This window comes from Poecilia latipinna, unplaced genomic scaffold (genome assembly GCF_001443285.1).
Source record: "Poecilia latipinna isolate Pla-1442-1.1 unplaced genomic scaffold, P_latipinna-1.0 Scaffold3143, whole genome shotgun sequence".
Taxonomy (NCBI): domain Eukaryota; kingdom Metazoa; phylum Chordata; class Actinopteri; order Cyprinodontiformes; family Poeciliidae; genus Poecilia; species Poecilia latipinna.
The window spans coordinates 29,076-46,839 of record NW_015115759.1 but is presented as its reverse complement, the minus strand read 5'-3'; the positions used below and the strand labels follow the sequence as shown (position 1 = coordinate 46,839).

The 17,764-nt window shown below is 42.8% G+C and overlaps 1 protein-coding gene and 1 long non-coding RNA gene across 3 annotated transcripts; one reads left to right on the top strand and one right to left on the bottom strand.

Moving 5' to 3' along the window:
* Positions 1–978: 978 nt before the first annotated feature.
* On the bottom strand, positions 979–17,527 carry ypel2b (yippee-like 2b). 2 transcript variants are annotated; one of them, XM_015022925.1, is made up of 5 exons: positions 17,442–17,527; positions 9,352–9,583; positions 8,179–8,222; positions 7,949–8,057; positions 979–4,070 (listed from the first exon to the last, which is right to left on the bottom strand). In XM_015022925.1, exons 2-5 carry the CDS (start codon positions 9,466–9,468, stop codon positions 3,981–3,983), a joined length of 360 nt encoding a protein of 119 aa, XP_014878411.1. In that variant the 5' UTR covers positions 9,469–9,583; positions 17,442–17,527; the 3' UTR covers positions 979–3,980. The 2 variants fall into 2 exon arrangements, with proteins under 2 accessions (XP_014878411.1, XP_014878412.1); XM_015022926.1 differs by lacking the exon at positions 17,442–17,527 and adding an exon at positions 14,598–14,847.
* LOC106940242 (uncharacterized) lies at positions 9,453–10,579 on the top strand. Its single transcript, XR_001423038.1, has 2 exons — positions 9,453–9,544; positions 9,895–10,579. It is a non-coding gene; the product is annotated as an uncharacterized LOC106940242 (long non-coding RNA).
* Positions 17,528–17,764: the final 237 nt, after the last annotated feature.

The window sequence follows — 17,764 nt, the reverse complement described above, 5'->3', positions numbered from 1 at the left end:
TAGACATCGGCGCTGAGAGGCGGTCGGGTCAATCAGCGAGAAAGACCCAGACAGTGCATGACACTGGCTCCTCCACTGCTCCGGTTTTGGGAAGGGAAATAAAGAGAGACAGTGTTGCTAAGAGACGTGGCTCAGTCCAAACACGGCAGTCTGCTGCTGCAATGAGATTCTGTAGCGGGTTTTCCGAGTTGGACAGGAAAATCAAATCAGGAGGCTCACTGAAAACAAATCTATAGCGAGAAAGGAGAGGGCAGGATTGAAAAGCAGCTGATAATGAAAGACGGAAAGAAGAAAAGGCGTGAAAGAGGAGGAGGCAGGGAAATGAAGTACGCGCAGCGGGGATCTTGATTAGTACATGGCTAACAGGTGTGCCTCTCTAAGCACAAATGCATGACCGGGTTCTAACAGGAAACATCACACGCGTCGCTTCCCTGATGGCTTTGGCGCTAAAGATGCAAACAGCGTCGAGGATAAAAACACTGCTGTGCTCCGGTCCGAATATAGTAACAGTTTGTAGAAACAGAAACAGAAAATTAACAGAGAAGTAAAGAAAAAATGACTGTTTAGTTGATTATTTAATGCTGAATTTTTGGAAAGCCTGTTTATTCCCCCCCCCCCTCCCCTACAATTGTTTTAGGTCAGTTTTTAAGTGGAGGGAGTGGGATCGTGTAAGGCGATATTTTCCTGGAAAAAACAAGACGTATCATCTCCATCGTGAGATGGATGTTTCGATGGACGGTTTTAGTTTGTAAGTTACCTTTTTTCCTTTTACGGTTGCACATTCACCTGTTCCTTTGACTCACCTTAAGTTTGTCAGCCTATTCTGTAAAGTTATCTTTTAATACTTTTATTGCTTTACGGTCTGTCTGCCTCCTGTCTGCGTTTTGGTTCTCCAGCATAATGAAGTGGTGATAAGAAACCCCCATCAATATTGAAAATGAAGAAGCAAAACACCTAAATAAGCATTATTCCCCGTACAGATATTAAGGTGCATTTTATTAGATGAAGATCCAATGATATAGTCAACATCAGCATCCTCCTTTTACAAAAGACATTAAAATCGAAACATTTTCAGTAAAAAAGCAGTATCATACAGCCAATGTGGGGTACCGGTCGAGATAAAGCGTAACGTGACCTAAATCATATTCATTCATCATCATGTGGATCACAGATAAAACACGATACATTAACACTATTTACAATCCGTAACACAAAGGTCGGCATGAACGGAAATCTTCATGATGAATAGAGTAAATAGAATATATGCATATATTAAGATCTTTTTACAAAATCAAAATGCAGTACATATATAACAGAGAAAGGCTATCCACCAAAAACTTGGCTTTCAACTAAATACACACCCTCCTGTTTTGCAACATGTTGTCCAAGCAAAGTTAAATCTTTTGTTTGGTCAATTTATTGTTGATGGGTGGGTTCTTTGGTTGTGCTGGATTTATAGTCGCAGCCTCCAGCTTGACCCCCAGCTGCTGCGAGTCACCGATCAGACTCAACAGTTTGGGTTCAGCTGGAGCCGGCGACCGCTCACTAGTTAAAGGGCGACATCTGGAGCAGCGTCGACGGGACGCTCGTGTTCGCGACAAACGGAGCAGAGGAACTCGTTTCTTTACGTTTCCAAACCGGGATCAAGATCTTACCTGCCCGCGAATCGATTTCGCAGCCCAAACGGACGAAATGAAACTGATTAGATTTTGTATTACAGCACAGGATTTCACTGCAACACACAATGCTCTTTTCACGAGAAATGTGATGAGGACACAAAACTAGTCAGTTTTATATCATGCACGCGGATCCAGCTGCCGTAAATGTTCTCCCTTTCCATCAGATAACAATACGTACGCAGCAGATTTAGTAGGATCCTGGCCTTAGCAAAGAAAAGTTAGAAATGATGCACCAAAGAGACGGGAGCTCAAATGTAACCCACTAAAGTTGACCAATAGACAAGTGAGTAGCAGAAAAGAGGTACAGTGGATGTTAGAAGTAGCACACACTCCTACCAAATTTCCGGGGATTTGGGATTGAAAAACAAAATCAGATAAAAAATAAATGATCGTAAAACTTGCTCCACGTTTATTTTAGCATGCAGCATCTACAATTCAACTGAAAAACAAATGTGCATTTTCCTGATCTCAATTTATGAAGTCGTGTTTGCAGACATTTTGAAAGCATCAGTGGGACCTCAGAAAAAGGGGACAAAATAATCCACACTATTAAAAATGTTCATGGCACAGAAAACTGAATATTTCTCCAAAACCCACTGAAACCAAGATGAATACAGCGATGAGGCAGGTTTTAAATGAGAACATATTTTAAAACCTTGCATTATTATGTGTTACAGTCAGATAAAATCAAAACCTAAATGTTGATCAAAACTCCAAAAACCAACACTGCATCACCAAAAGAACACATGGTGGTGGCAGCATTATGACCTGGGGCTGATTTACTTCAGGGTTAAGGTTAACTGAGTCTAGAACTAAAGCTGTGGCATTATTTAAAAAAAAATATTTTTTCCTAATCCATTCGCTTGTTTTCCAGTTGAATTGTTCAGGGGTGTGTTTAAGATTAAAGCTGGAAGCATTTCTAGATATTTTTTGCAATTTGTTTCACATCACAAAAACCCGACATTTTAGGAGGTGTGTGTGATCTTCTGAGGGCCACTGTACGAGCGAGTCAAGTACATTGCGTATTTACGTTGCCCTATGTTTTTGTCAGGACAACAGATCAGAGTAACCGCAGTTTCACAGCACTGATCCCAGACAGAAAGAAAACCTAACGTCGGTAGTTTCTACTCAGAGATCCGAGTGCCTTTGTGGTCATGTACCATTGCAATAAAACTCCATACTTTTCATTTTACGTTAGTCATGAACTAGTGACTTTACTCACTGTTTGCATGACAGCAGGGGGGAAAGGGGGGGGGGGCACGTCAATGACAGATTACTACAAACCCTGCAGAGCCGCATCACCTTTGCTCTTTGCCCTACAACGGCAGAGAGACGCTCACAGTGTTCACAAACCTTTGGGACTCCCAGACAGATTTGCCGTCCCGGTACGTAACTCTATATGACCCAACGGCAACAGCGGACGCATTGCTGCATCCGCAGACGCAAGACATCAAACACGGGAGGATCGGTACATCTCTTTATGTTTTTTTTTTTGAAGCAAGAACAAAAGCCAGAGGAGCTGGTTTTTGCTGCTTCAAGGACACATTCCTGTGAGCTTTCAGAGATGGCAGGTGGCTGTCCGTCTGCATCCGTTTACCTTCTCGTTTCGTCCTGGCCTGCATCAGTGGCGAGGCATTGAAGGGATACCAGTCAGAAGCCATGAAAGCAGCAACACCTGGATCTAGATTTTCCACGTTTTTTGTTTTTTTTTAAGGAACAGCCAAGTGGGTGGTAATCTCTGCACACAGAACCCTTTAAAAGCCCTTGTGTTCAGGCCCATTCGGGGTCGGATCTCATCAGGCCCAGATGGCACAGCCCCAATCAGTTGCTATAATCATCTTAGGTCTCATTCATGTTGGGGACCCAGTGATCAGCTCTTCAACCAAAACCAAAGCGAGCTGCCACTGGACTGAGCCCACTGGATGCCTGGCAGGCGCTACTTTCTTTTTAGACAAAGGTAGAATAATCAACACAGCAGAGGGAACGTTTCGCGGAGCTGCTTTTCAGCGCTTGTGTTTTATAAAACCAAAACCAAAACGTAGCGTCTTGCCGATCGCTGGCCAGTCACCTAGTCCTGCTAGTCTGTCCTCCTGTCAAACTGGGATGTCTGGGACCTCGCTGTGTGTTACCGCACGTGACGCGTGTGTGTACATCAAGAGGTGTGTGGATGGGCAGTAAGTTACAGAGGTTAATGGTAAATCAGCCAAACCAAAGTCACACACTCACCCACCGCACACAATCACCCCCACGACCCCCTGCCTCCCTCCCATCCGACGTGGTCGTCACTCAGCTGCTCGCCCCTCAGTCCCAGCCGTTGTCCTTGATCATGTGGGCCAACTCGATGATGAACTTGCCCTCTTTGTACTTCTGACTGCTCTCGAAAGCATGTTCCTGGAGGGAGCGGCAGGGGAAAGGAGACGTGGCGTCTCGTTCAGAAGGTACAATCACATCAGTTAGCAATCAAACAGCAAGAAAGTTTTAGGCTACGTTCACACAGCAGGTCTTGACGATCAGTTTTGAGCTAAAATACTTTTTTGTTTTTCCGCACGGTCGTTCACACTACTAATTAAATGTAAAACCAATCAAGCGTCCGTGGGAATGGTTTACGTCTCCAAAACAACCCGCATGCGCAGAAGGAGAATGCTGACGGCACACAGCAGCATATGTATTGTTCATGGAGGTAATAATGAATGCGTAGTCGGAAATAGGAGTGGTGTGATTGTGATTTGTCATGGACTTCATTCATAATTTCAAAATCATATTTTCAGTCATTGCTTACATCTTCTGGTGCAGAATTATGATCCACGTCTCCTGCCCCTGACATAAAGGACGGATGAAAAGAGACAAGACTGCTCAGACTGCAGACGCTTTGAAAACGATCAGATGTGTATCCGAATTAGTACGACACGTGGAAGTGGCGTAGATCGTATGTTTTGGGGGTGAAAGAGTGGAATTGAACTGCTCACTTGCTGTGAAAAAGTTGAATATGGATCACTTTTGGGCAAAAAAGAAAAGGGCAGACTTGGGTTGTATTTACCTGATGTGTGAACGTAGCCTTAACTGAGCTTTGGCAGATTTTGCCTGCGGGAGACGCTTGCATGAAAACAACGTATGCTTAAATACAGGAGCGCTCCGACTGAAGAGAATCGTCATACATCACGTTGACAACAGGGTTTTTCTAACTCCAAGTAATCTGCCAAAACCAAAGGCCCGCAGGTTTAAAAAAATGATCACTGTGAATGCTGCTGCTGCGTCTCTGCAGGCTGAAACACGTATTCCTCCCAGGAGAGCAGCTCAGAAATGTGCAAGAAATGCAGAAAGATTCATACCTTGTGGATTTTCCCATATTTAGTCAAATTACAACCAGAAATGTCAAAGTATTTTATTGTGTTCCTGTGTGACAAAAGCAATATAGAGTCGTGAACGTTGTAACTATGAACTGGAAGAAATATAATGCAAACATTGTCTTCAAAAATAAAAACTTGTATGCAGCTTCAAATGGGCCCACAGATCTGATGGAGAGGATTGGCGAACAGCCATTTTTTAAGCATGGCCACTAATTCCCAGTGGGATTTAGGTGCGGACTTTGACTGGGCCATTCTAACACATGAATCTGGTTGGACCTAAGCCAGCCTGTTGTCCCTCTGGCTGGATGTTTAGTGTCATTTCTGTTTCAGTGTCAAATCTTTTCCAGCTTCCAGCAGGTTTTCTTCTAGGATTGTACTGCTCCATCCTCCTCCCCGTCAACTCTGACCAGTTCACCTGCCTCTGCTGAAGAGAAGCATCCCCAATGCATTATGCTGCCACCGCCGTGTTTCACTTTGGAGAGAATGTGTTCAGTGCATTGTGCAGTGTTAGTTTTCCTGCACAAACTTATTGAATATTTATTGCTTTGTACTCAAGGCAATTGGTTGCACTGACTTATGTTTCATATTAAAAGGTGGATGAGTACAAAATGATGGGCGGTGTGAGTTCGTGCTTGTGAAGTGGCTTCTACGGCTCGTCTTTTTGTTCTACAAAAAGTGAAAATATGAAAACGGAACAGACTCTTAACATTTTGGGGTGTTGCCATAATTTTAAGAAAAAGTTCATCTTGATGAAACTGGAAGCCATCAAGTTTCTGCTTTGCGTCACTTAACAACCTCCAAACACGTTCGCTCTCTGTAAGTCTCCTACAGGTGTGTCACGGAGGAGGAGGATGCAGATGTTGCGTAGCGAGCCTGTGTGCCATTTGTTTTTTGTTTTGTCTTTGACTGGTTTGGTTTTTGAGCTGCAGAGGCATATTCTCAGATTTCTGCTCGCAGGAGAGCAGTGGGTCAAACCTCTTTCAACTTCTGCAGAACCACATTTAGACTGCGGGACTTTTGGTGGGTCCTGACAGGAATAGAAACTTCTGAGAAGAGAAGCTACTTTTACTGGCTGTCGGTTCAGCCAGTGTTTAACAGGGTCATAAGGAAAATGTTTATTTTTAGGCCATAAGAAAGAAAGTGGAATTGAGTTTATACTTGTTCTGTGACTGTTGCAGTAGGAAGTTGGTGTGTGTGATCAATGAGGCCCTGTCAGGAGTCAAACAAGAAGGACGCTGTGTGTTTTAACCCTTTAAGGAAACAGTCGCATGCACTATAGTCTAAACTCTCTCTTGCATGTTAAAAAGGTTTGCTGACGACAGCTACACATACTTAGCTCTGCTGATGTATGAAAAAGGCTAACATTAGTGGATCCTGTTCAGCTCACTCACAGAAGACCGAAATAACTCCCGCACTCAGTAAATACATGTTTTAACATCTCAGCTTAAACACAAACTTCACTCTGAATACAGACAGCAATGTTCAGGGTTGGATAGTATTAAAATAGAGGCTGCTGCAGGACTTAACCAGTTAATAATTTGGTGTTATAAGGTAGTCTGTTGTGTTGCATTGCATCTTAATTTCACGAAGGCGTACTAAAACCCAAAGCTTGAACTACCTGCAACTGAATATTAACGGGTCGACCTGCTTTAATTTAAACGGGACTTTGTTGATTAATTTTGGTCAATAATAAGAGAAGTAGTTGCTTTTGTTACAAAACTGTCTGGGCTAATAGTTGCTGTGGTTTTTCTTAAAATTTATAATTATATAATGAGAACTACGTCAGTTTACTGGTCCTGTAATAAACTTAAGTCTATCTGAAGCAAACTTTCACTTAGGCATTTATCCCTGTAAGAATCGTTAAGCAAAGGTTTTGAAACAATTGCTCATTTTGATATGCTTTGCTTCTAAAGAAGCTAATTCTTCTTGTTGTTCGAAGCTTCCAGGTTCTTCTTCTGAAAATCTTTTAAACTTTTTCTTCAGACCTTGACTTCTATGTAGCAAGTTTTCTGGCCTATCCTTGTTCCTGGATACCGCAACATGATGCTTGATGGCGGTTTTCTGTTGTTCGGTTAAGACAAATTGTTGACAACACAGCTAACATTCAAACATTCCTCACATCTCTTCTGGTCAAGAAGAAATCGTTGTTGAAAGAACACCAGATTTTCAGTTTGCCACAAATCAGGTAGAGGACATGATCACATCAAACCAAAATCAAACTCTTTAGTTTACATGCAGCGCTCTATGTGTAGAAAACTATTCTGCACATCATTTTGAATTAACGTTCTGCAAGGTGAAACACAGTGGTGGCAGCACCATGCTGCTGAGAGGGTTTTCTTCAGCAGAGAAGGGGAAGCTGCAAAAGACTAGAGACAGGAGATGGACAACAAACCTAAACATACAGCCAGAGCATCAGTGGAAAGTACGATGAGCTGGAATGGCCCAGTCAAAGTCCAAACCTGAAGTCATTCAGAATCTGTGGCTTGAAAATAAAGGTTCATAGAAACTCTCCATTTGATCTGGTAGATTTAAAATATTGGACACAAAGTTTGGTTTCCAGATGTGCAAACCTGCTGGAAACAGTTGTGATTAAAGAGGAAAGGTGGTTCTACAAAGTATTAAAAAAAATCAAATTTAAAACAACCAGGAAATGATCTGAAACAGCAAATAAAACAAGAAGTGGAAACTCTCCTCATGCCGAACCAACCTTAATCCAGAAAATGTATGTAAAAAAAATTAATCACAAGGTACCTAGAAGAATCATCTGACCTCCATCTGTCAGCTTGGAGCTGAGCTGCTGCGGTGACCCTCTGAGAAGCGCAGTCCAAAAATATGAAGGGTCCAAATAAAATCAGGTTATGCTACAAGAACAACTCTCCCCCTCCTCTAAACTTAGACTTGGAGACAGCCAAGGACACTCACATATTTCCAGCCCAGAGTGGTCTTGCAGTTCTCACAGTAGATATCCGCCACAGCATGCAGGCCTGTCAGCAGAACTCTCTCCTCTGCAGGGCCACACCCAACGTTCACCCTGAGGGGCAGACACGAGCATAGGCAGAGCGGAAAAAGTTTTTTAAATCTCAGCGCAAGCACAACAAGTTCTCAGTAAATCCTTCAGATGTTGTGAGATGAGATTTTAGATCGGCACTCACACTGAGTTGAACAGGTAAGCTCTGCCCTGGCTGCCCTGGAACGACTGCGGAGACAATAGTTGACAAGATGAAGCAAATCTGCTTTTAAGTTGAAAGAGCTCCTAAAACGAGGGTCTAAGGGATTTACGTTTTGCAGAAAAACATTCAGTTTAATCATAAGTGATGGCAGGTGTTTCACCAGAGGCATATGTTCGCTGCAAAAACCAAAAGCTGCTGTTGAAGAGGCTTATTAAACTGCTGCATTTAGTGCAGCTCAGCAAAAAAGCCTCTGAACACAGGTGAGCGTGTCTTCATGATTGCGTATAAAAACGTGCAACTGCAGCCGTAATCCATTTCACTCTCCAGCTTATGGCATAATCCATCCATGTGCAGCGGCGCGGCGGTGGATAATACAAGCCTACAGGTGGATTAACCTGCTGTTTAGTTTTGTAATTCCTCATTTGCTTTTTAAGTCCTTGATATTTTTCCCCCAAATGTAATTATTTTTATGGGATCTAAACTAAAGGTACTCTGAAAGCTCTCTGCTGTGGGAGAAATATCTTCCTTGAACAGATTAGGAGAGGTTTATGAGCTACACAAAACATGTTTATTACATTTTTTGTACAAATTATTCTTAGATAGTGAGATTTCAGTCTGCTCAGTTCTGCCCATTTTGAGCTGCTTTCAGAATGAGCTACTTTACTGACTCTTGCCACTTTAAATCCAAATAAACTGCTGCTGGCCACGCCCCCTCCCATCTCGGCGTTTACACTCGCATGTGAAAATGGAGACAAACGGATGCACAATTACACAACAGTGCATCTTTGAAAAGCGAAAGTAGAGCCTCCTGCACAACCAACAAGAATGAAGCAAGAGCTTTCGGGATGGTAAGTTTGGTCAGCTAACCAAACGTGCTGTAGCTCCTCTTGGGTTGCTAGGTGACGGGCTGAGCTCAGCTACAGTCGCTAAGTAATGACGCAGTTACCATCGAATGCGACTTAACAATCGGAAGGATTCTGAAACGGCTCATTTCCAGTCGCCAAAAAAACGGTTGGGTTGTTTTTTTTAGAAGCAGCAGAGACCCATAAAAGTGTGCAAAATATGAATTTAGAGTAATAAGTCCTCTTTGACAAAAATGATTTCATGATTCTGTGGCTTAGAGGCAGCGATGGTGTGACAGCTTCCCCCGGTTACCTTGGAGATGAGCTCGTCGTGGTTGGCCAGGTGAGCTCGGCAGTGGATGCAGCTGTACGTCCGGTGGCAGCTCGGCAGGTACGCCTGGAACGTCTTGGAGCGCGTCATCCTGACCATGGGCGGTGTTGGCGGGCGGTGCAAAAACGGACTGCCGGCCCAGGTCGGCTCACAGGGGAAGCACCGCAACACACAGGTGAGGGCCGTGGTGGGCGGTGGGTCGGGAGGTAAACACCTGGGAGGAGAAAGCAGAGCGGCTGAACAACACCTGGATGAAAACAGAGTTGCAAGCAGCGCCTTACACAGCTGGAGTTTAAGAAAAACCTACAAACTGCATGGGGATAGAGCGTGGAGGGAGGTTTGCAGTGTTAAGTTTTTGATTTAACAAGTAAACCGAAAGGTTCGTTTTGTCCTGATCTGACCAGAACTCCGTCTTTCACCTGCCGGCTGCGTCTCCTCACTGGATTTTGACAACCTGTGTTTATTGCCAATGGTGCCTCTTTCCAGATCTTTGAACTGCATAACTGATACTTGTCCTGTCAACAGATTCTCCCACCTGCGCTGCGGATCCCTGCAGGCCCTCTGCAGTTATTATCGGCAAACTGAGTTTACCCACGCAACAGCCCTGGATTTTCTTCAAGTACCAATCAAAGAATCGTTTCATGCTTTCGCTGCATCACCTTTTGGCCATTTTGGACATTGACAGACCGGCTCTGTTTTGTATGTTGATAACCTATAAGTTTATCAACATATCCTGCAGCTAGCGGCAGAAAGTCATAAGGTATTTCAGCTTTTTGTGCAAAGCTGCCACTGCAAACTACAGCATGCAGCCCTGATGCAAACCGAGGCAAAGCGACGCTCCTACTTCACATTCTGTGTTAAAGTCTGCAAGGCTGCAGCTATAATCTGCTTATCCCAGCACAACTGCAAGGATCGTGCTCTGCTGCCTTCATGATATCCAAAGGGATCGACCCTTTAACATACTTGCTGCTTAGAAGATTAACAAGTCGGCATGGGAAGCCGTCCCGAGGGTCAGGCGTATAATCTGAGGACCTGTTGGAGAAACCGTGCAGTGGGCCGAGCTTCACATCAAGCAGCGCAACAGTAACTTGGTGTCTTTGGCTCTGAGTCTATGAATCACAAATATAATCCATCTTTTTTTCCCCCCTTTCAGAAATGTCCACATATATTTCCACAAAGTCTAAATAAAGAAAGAGCATATATCATTTCAATACTCTGTCTCCTCTCCCTCCCGTCTGCGTTTACAGAAGCATCTGGAAAAACTCATAAAATACTGATTGGAAGCCAGAGGCCTGGGTGAGCACAGGACAAACAAGAGGAGCGGGGGCCTGCGCTGCGGCATGATTGTTTTTAGAGCCTGATGGAGGCTGATAAAGGCTGATGGGAAGGACTGCAGCAGATAAATAAATAAAGCACTGAGACGTACCCTTGTTTTCTCTCCTCTGACTCGATGCCAACAGCGTAGGATCAGGGCACAAAGACACGTTACAGTTGTCATAGCTGACCCTTCACACACACACACACACACACACACGCACACACACACGCACACACACACACAACAAATGTAAGCATCTTGTCCTCCAAGATCAGATAAAAATGACTCAACATGCTGTCACGTACAGTAAGTTATATAATGTGTTAAATGTAAAAATATGCAGTTTGCACTTTGTGTATTAAGCTGCATAAAAGCGACGCAGATATATTCATAGATTTCACTTTAGGCTCCGAGGGAGTCTGAGTAGATGCAATGGATGCTTTCAATGAACGTAAGAATAAAGAACATTTGCACAAAGTAGATGAGCAGTCAACTCAACCTACCCGTCTAAGTTTCAGCCGCTCTAGCCGAACTTAATCTTCTTCCTTTGCGACGAGTCGCTGCACTTTTTACACTTGGAGTGAAATTAAATAATTTGATGCACGATGCTTTTCAAAAGTATTCCTACCCTTTGACGTATTTCACATTTTGTCACTTTACAACAAACTTTTTCATTTTTAACCTCCACAACACCTCAGATGACAACCACCTCCACAGAGGAACACGGTGTTGGCAGCATCATGCCTCGGAGATTCCTTTCTTCAGCAGGGGCAGAAAAGCTGGTCGGAGTTGATCTAAGCTAAATACAGGCCATGCAAAAAGAAAACAAAAAACAAAAAACTCAAGACTGGGGTGGAGAAGATAACGTGAGGATGTGTGAGAATGGACAAGTCAAAGTTCAGACATTATTAACATATTTCTAATAATTTCTGTTTTTTTTTCTTTCCACTTCACAACTACGTTTTAGTTTGAATTAGTTCATCACATTAAATCCCAATAAAATACATTAAAGCGTGAAATATTAATATATCTGAGGGGTATAAATATTTTTTCAAACGCTGCGGCAATCAATTACAACTGCAAGACGATGTTACAGCTGGTATGTGTGAGTATGTTGACCTCAAGTTCATCATGATAGTGTAATGCTCCCTTGAGGGACAATATTTACTACCATGACTGCATCACTGTGCTGCACATCGCATATCCTCCGGAGGCTCATGCATATGTAGAAATACACTGGAGTTTTAGAAGAAAATGGCTCCCTGATAGCCGTAGTCAGGAGTTAGTGTGTGTCAGCAGGTTGGGAGGAAACCTTATAGTCTCCGAATCCATACAGAGGAAGTGATGGCAAGTGATTAAGCAACTTAAGAAGGGTTGAGAGACGGAGCTGACTTTCTCCTGCAAACTAAAATGTCTTGTCATCCCTATTTTAAGGTTTAAAGTGTGTGATTTTTTTATCCATTATAAAATGAAATGGTGTTTTAGCTTATGACGCTCCAAATCAACCAGAAATCTTAGAATTTGTGAGAAGCGTTCACAAAATGACTTCAAAATTCTTTCAAATATACACAGAAGTAAAAAAAAAAAAGTAATTAGATTTTTGTTTACTCAGGAATTTGGTCCATGTATGAGAGCTTTGAGCATGTAAACCTCTGCTTGCATGGCACATTTCTGCTGAAAATCAGCTCTGAACGTCTGATTCGATCAATTAAAGACGATTTCTTCATCCAAAACATCTTCGACTCTGCATTGTTTGTTTTAAGATACTCTAATATCCATTTGGTATTCAAGCTGTCACTTTGGTTCGGTCATTCTAAGTGACTCAGCTTTTCTCTAGGCTTAGAAATGACGCGTGCTTAATGGTTCAGTTCTGTCTCATGACCCGATTCATGAAGTAAGTCATCCAGTCTGTGAGTCGGTTCGGATCAAACTCACGTCTTGTTGATGATTGGTCCCAACCTCCTGCTATTTCACACACATGAACAACAGTGCTATACTCGCATAATTACTATTGCATAACTGGTCAAATTACTTTTCTGGTTAGCTGTTTTTAGCTACACATTCACAACATTGATGAATCTTGCATGAATTGTGCCCTGGATGAGCACTAGAAGGCTGTTTTTGTTTGTTTTCACTGCGAGACTAAAGGTTAAATTAACCAAGACTGCTTTATAGAACCTGTGATCAACGCACAATGATTCAGCCAAGTTCCCAAGCTCGCCTCAATCTGACGCGGTCCTAAAGCCTAAAACTACTGGAAAACATGCTTTCTGTGTCTTCACAAATAGAATGAAGGTCTTCTGATCAACATCTGTTTAAAATAATCTCTATTCTCTTTGCTGATAAGTTCACTAAGTAGCTTTGATCTTGAACTGTAAATCATAAAAAATAATCCAGATTCCAAAATCACGGGAAACTACCACTTAAACTTATCACCAAATAGAAAACTAGAACATCAGATACCAACCACAAGTGTTAGTCTCCGACAGTGTCCTGAAACTTTTCGAAAGTGTGCTGCAATTATGACTGAAATCTGTTCTGAATACTCTTGTTGCCCACTGACTGAAAGGCACCCTGGGTGGCGAGCCATTTGAAAAACCCCCACATCTTCAACTGTGTTGTGTTAGTTTCCTACTTTTAAGATCAAATATGTCTCAGAGTTTGTGTACTGAGTGGATAAAAATAGCCGAGTCCAACCCAAACAAGGGGAGCCAGACCCAAACCATGATCCTCCTACCTTGTTGTTTCACGGCGGCTATAAGAGTTACATTTCTGATAAAGCTTTTTCTTTCTCCAAACTGTTGCTTCACTAGATTGCAATTTCATTTTATGTGAACATATTTTAACTCTCTCGCTGACTTGTTCACAAGATCTTTGGTAAAATGAAGTAATATTTATTTTCGCGTTGCCAAAAGCTGGAGTGACAAAAGGCCTTCAGTTTCCATGGAGCTGCCCCGGCCTCCTGGGTGAACGCACAGAGCACTCCGCAGCTCAGACGCCGATCTATGCCGCTCGGCCGCTCTCCAGGGTGACAGCGGTTTTGATTTCCCGCCGCTTGAAGACTGCGGCTGGCAGCAGATTGGTGGAGTCTTGTTTTTAGAGAGATGGTTTTGTAACTTCTTCCAGACATTTTATTGCTGGCAAAGATGCTCTGCCCCGACTCCCTGTGGGGTTGTTGACAGCGCATGCGATTTCTGGTAAGCTTCATCGAGTTGAGGCGATACTTACGTCACGGTCAAACGTTGGCGATTGGGTAACATCAAATCCAAATCGTTTAAAACTTTTACAGAACCCACGCCTCTAATAAGCAGTCGTTTCTCAATAGCCAAGGGTTCAGATCCTCTGTACAAAGCAAACTCTGTTAGCATACTATGAAATTGTTGTTTTTCTTGGGATGCATAGAACCGTTGCTCTTGTCAAAAAGTAATATCTACAAAAAAAAAAAAAAAACTCCTCTTGGGGGCTTTGAGCCATTGCAGAGTTTGATTCTACCTTAGGCTGTCTCTGATTATCACAGTTTTCCATCTAAAAGTTTTCATATGACTAGTTTTTGATGTAAAAGGACTTCCACAAACAAAGCATGTTGAATATTAGGTGAAAGATCTTAAAGAAACAACGTAGACACGCAGTTAGAAAAAAGTCTTTAACCAGTTTTAGCTTGTATAAAATGTTGTTTGAGGCTTTTCAAACAAACCCCATCAGTTTCCAAAAAAAAAAAAAAAAAAAAAACAGAGAGCACTCCAATCTTTTAGGTGAGTTAAAACATATTTTGCAAAGCAGCACTGTTTGTTGCCATGTCGATGCGCTTCAAAGTGCTGACGCAAACAGTCCACCTGAGCTGTCCTGAACTACACGACACAACAGAAACAAACTCCGACAGAAAAACAAATTGCATAAATGATCAGATGACCTGCAGCTCTCAGGGATCCTGACGGGGTGAAGAATCAAGATATCCAAAGTCATTTCAGTGTGTGCAACCTTCTGCATCATTCTCAGTCAGCCTGCCTCTGCCTTCACTTCATCCATCTCTGTGCCTCTCAGCCTGTTTGCATATTCATTATTTTTCTCTGCTGCCTCTCTGTCGATTCATCCGTCCTGCGGCAGGTTGTTTGAGGTCAGCGTTCTGGTCATTTCTGGGTGTCATCACAGAAAGGGCTACATGCCACGAGTCCCACTAACCAGAAAGGAGCCCCCCCCCCCTCGCCCCCCAAAACCCCCCTGCATACACACAACGGCAACAAAGAGGGTTACGTAATGCACCGATGCTGCTGCAGATGCTGCTGCTTTTGACCGTGATCACAAACAGAAGAAAAAGATTGAGGGCAAATCTGCTGAGTCCTCCATAAGCTGCACATCCTACGCCGTTCTGACACAATTTGTGCACATGATGTGCTTTTCATCCCACTTTCAATTCACGGTTACAGCCAGACCGGCAGCGCGCAGCGGCAGCATGACATCACCGACTCCACTCCCGACTCGTATCAAATCTCACTGATGAAGGGTACGCTCCTGTTTCCACTCCTCCTTATGCATCATTTTGCGGTGTGATGCTTGCTTTAGGCTCCACGCTTTCTGACAGACAGAAGAAAACGGCTCGTAACTTGTTGAAATGACTTGTGTTTGAGTAATTTGACAGCGTTTTGGGAGTGGCTGAGCAGCAGATGTGTTAGACACAGACTTGTGCAACTTTAGTTTGTGCACACAAGCCCTGTCTGTAAGAGATCACCTTTCAGGGCCTTCAGCTCGTCTTCGATCCTCTAACATCGACCCCTCGCTCACATGATTGCTGGCAATCTGCCTGCATGCGCTGCAATGGAAATAGATCACCGCTGACCGCCTAAATACACTTCTTAGGACTTTATTCAATTTAACTTAACTTCTTAAAAAACATCTCACCATATCTACGCCCCTGTCTATTCATTTATATAGCAGTAGTTCTCAGACCTGATAAGATACGAATACTACAGTTTCCCTGCATGTCTTACTGAAATCAGCAGTAAAATTGGACACGGCTCTTTCCCGGCTTCTTATTATGTCACAAAAAAGAAAATAAGGAAACGCTACCTCGGTCGCAGGATGCCAAATATATATGTGAACTTCTGACTTACTACATAAATGAGTCACACACGGTACTTGATGACCTAATTTAAAGCCGAAGCAAGATTTTGAAGCTACAGAGAAATACATTTATTGGTTAATTTACATTTATGCTTTAACTTTGCCTTTAATAACAGTGTGAAATCTGTTGTGGGGTTTTGCACATAAAAGGTTAGATTTAAATACATTCTGAGCCTGCTAAATACCAAAACGCTGTTATTATAACACTTAAAGCCTTCCAACTGAAAGCAGATGTGCTTTTTTTGTGTACTGTGTGAGTGGTTTAAATTAGGGGTGCACCGATTGCAGTTTTCTGGACGATCGCTGATTACCGATCTGACCCATTGATTCCGATTTCGGCTGATACCAATTTTCTTTTCTGTCTGAAATGTCACGAAAGTCACTGAGTTGGCAACAGAGGGGTGACTATTGTTAAAAGAAAAATGTGCAGACATGGCCTGGTGGTCAAAAGAGAGATAAAGATGAATAAGTTTTAGAATTTTGCTGAGGTGGATAAGATCGGCTTCACATGGAAATATCGGCTGATTACCGTAAATTAAGGAAATAGGGGCCGATTTATTGGTGCATCACTAGTTTAAATAATATATATGAATGATGTACCTGCTCTTGATTTAGAGAACTAATCTAATCTGATCTAATATGATATAATCTAATCTAATATGATATAATCTAATCTAATATGATATAATGTAAGGGATTTCTGCTTTGAAATCTACAGCTACAGAATTCAGAGAGGGTAACTCCACGGGCAATGATTAAGTTTATTATCAGAGTAAGTCGATAACACAATCAACCTAATACAAAACTAATAAAATATGTTCTTTAAATCCATATTTTTGCTCCTTTGTGCAAAATACATACCTGATTTAATGTGTAAGTGGAAAATATTAGATTTACAGGGTAAACAAAGTCCATACAGGGGTTAAAAATGAAGCATGTCCTCCTGGATGTGGGCACTGACAGATAATGTCAGAGAGAAATCTCATCTTGTGGAGTTACGCACGGATTAAAGACATGCAGCCCTGGTTAGTTTACAGTATAAATGTGTAATTACTGGTGTGAATCAGGTCACAGGAAGTGGCGCACTTTATCTGGGGCAGAACTTCAGCCACCACAGATGGCGGGGATGCCTCACCTAACACACACACACACACACACACACACACACACACACACACACACACACACACACACACACACTGCTGCCTCTGAAAACAATCCGCAAGGATTTTGACAGGTGACTGCCGTCAGGAATCACATGACCTGATTATATGATCACCCGCATCGATCCCGCTGACGTGCAAGTATGGTGGAGCTACGTGCAGGGGAGTCAGCATGAGTTTTTCTTTTCTAAAAAACAAAACAACAACAACAACAAACAGACAAATACAGTAGCTCCAAGGCAGCGAATATGTCAGCATCCCCTCCATGAGGAAACTGCATCAGCTGCTCATACTTATGCAATATGCGAAACTTGACTTGAAACGTAACCGCAAATGTTGCCTAAAGTAGAAGACACCTTAATGAGGAAAATTGTGAATGACCAGATCGCTTCCTGAATAAGCCGCAAACAGAGACATAAAAACAGTGCGTAACAAAAATGCACCACCACTACAGTGGGAAAAATTATACGTACCTTTGAGAGGAGTAAAAACACGTCTCTCCACGTAGCCTAAAAAAAAAATGTCGCAGTTCCTCGTTTTCTTGCTGGCGGTGCCAATCCTAGAAGCTCTTTCGCATTCCTTCCCCAGGCAAATTTCCTCCGCTCTCCGGCCCTGGCAAGTCCTGCAGAGACGCAATGTTTTGACGCGCAGCGGTGCCCAGCAGAGTTTACTGAGAGACGGACAGAGATTGGCGAGGCGCACAGCCGGAGCGAGATGACTCACCCCGAACAAATTCCGCGTTTGTAGTTTTATTTAAAACCTTTTTCTGCCAAAGTTTTAGACGAATACTAAATCG

What these genes read in the sequence shown, in the direction of transcription:
- ypel2b (XM_015022926.1), bottom strand. Translation starts at nt 14,677, where the DNA reads ATGATGCAGAAGGTTGCACACACTGAAATGACTTTGGATATCTTGATT. An exon ending in AGGATCCCTGAGAGCTGCAG is followed by an intron (nt 9,584 to 14,597) that starts GTCATCTGATCA and finishes TTCTCCTCCCAG; the next exon opens with GTGTTTACCTCCCGACCCAC. An exon ending in GCTTACCTGTTCAACTCAGT is followed by an intron (nt 8,058 to 8,178) that starts GTGAGTGCCGAT and finishes TCTGCCCCTCAG; the next exon opens with GGTGAACGTTGGGTGTGGCC.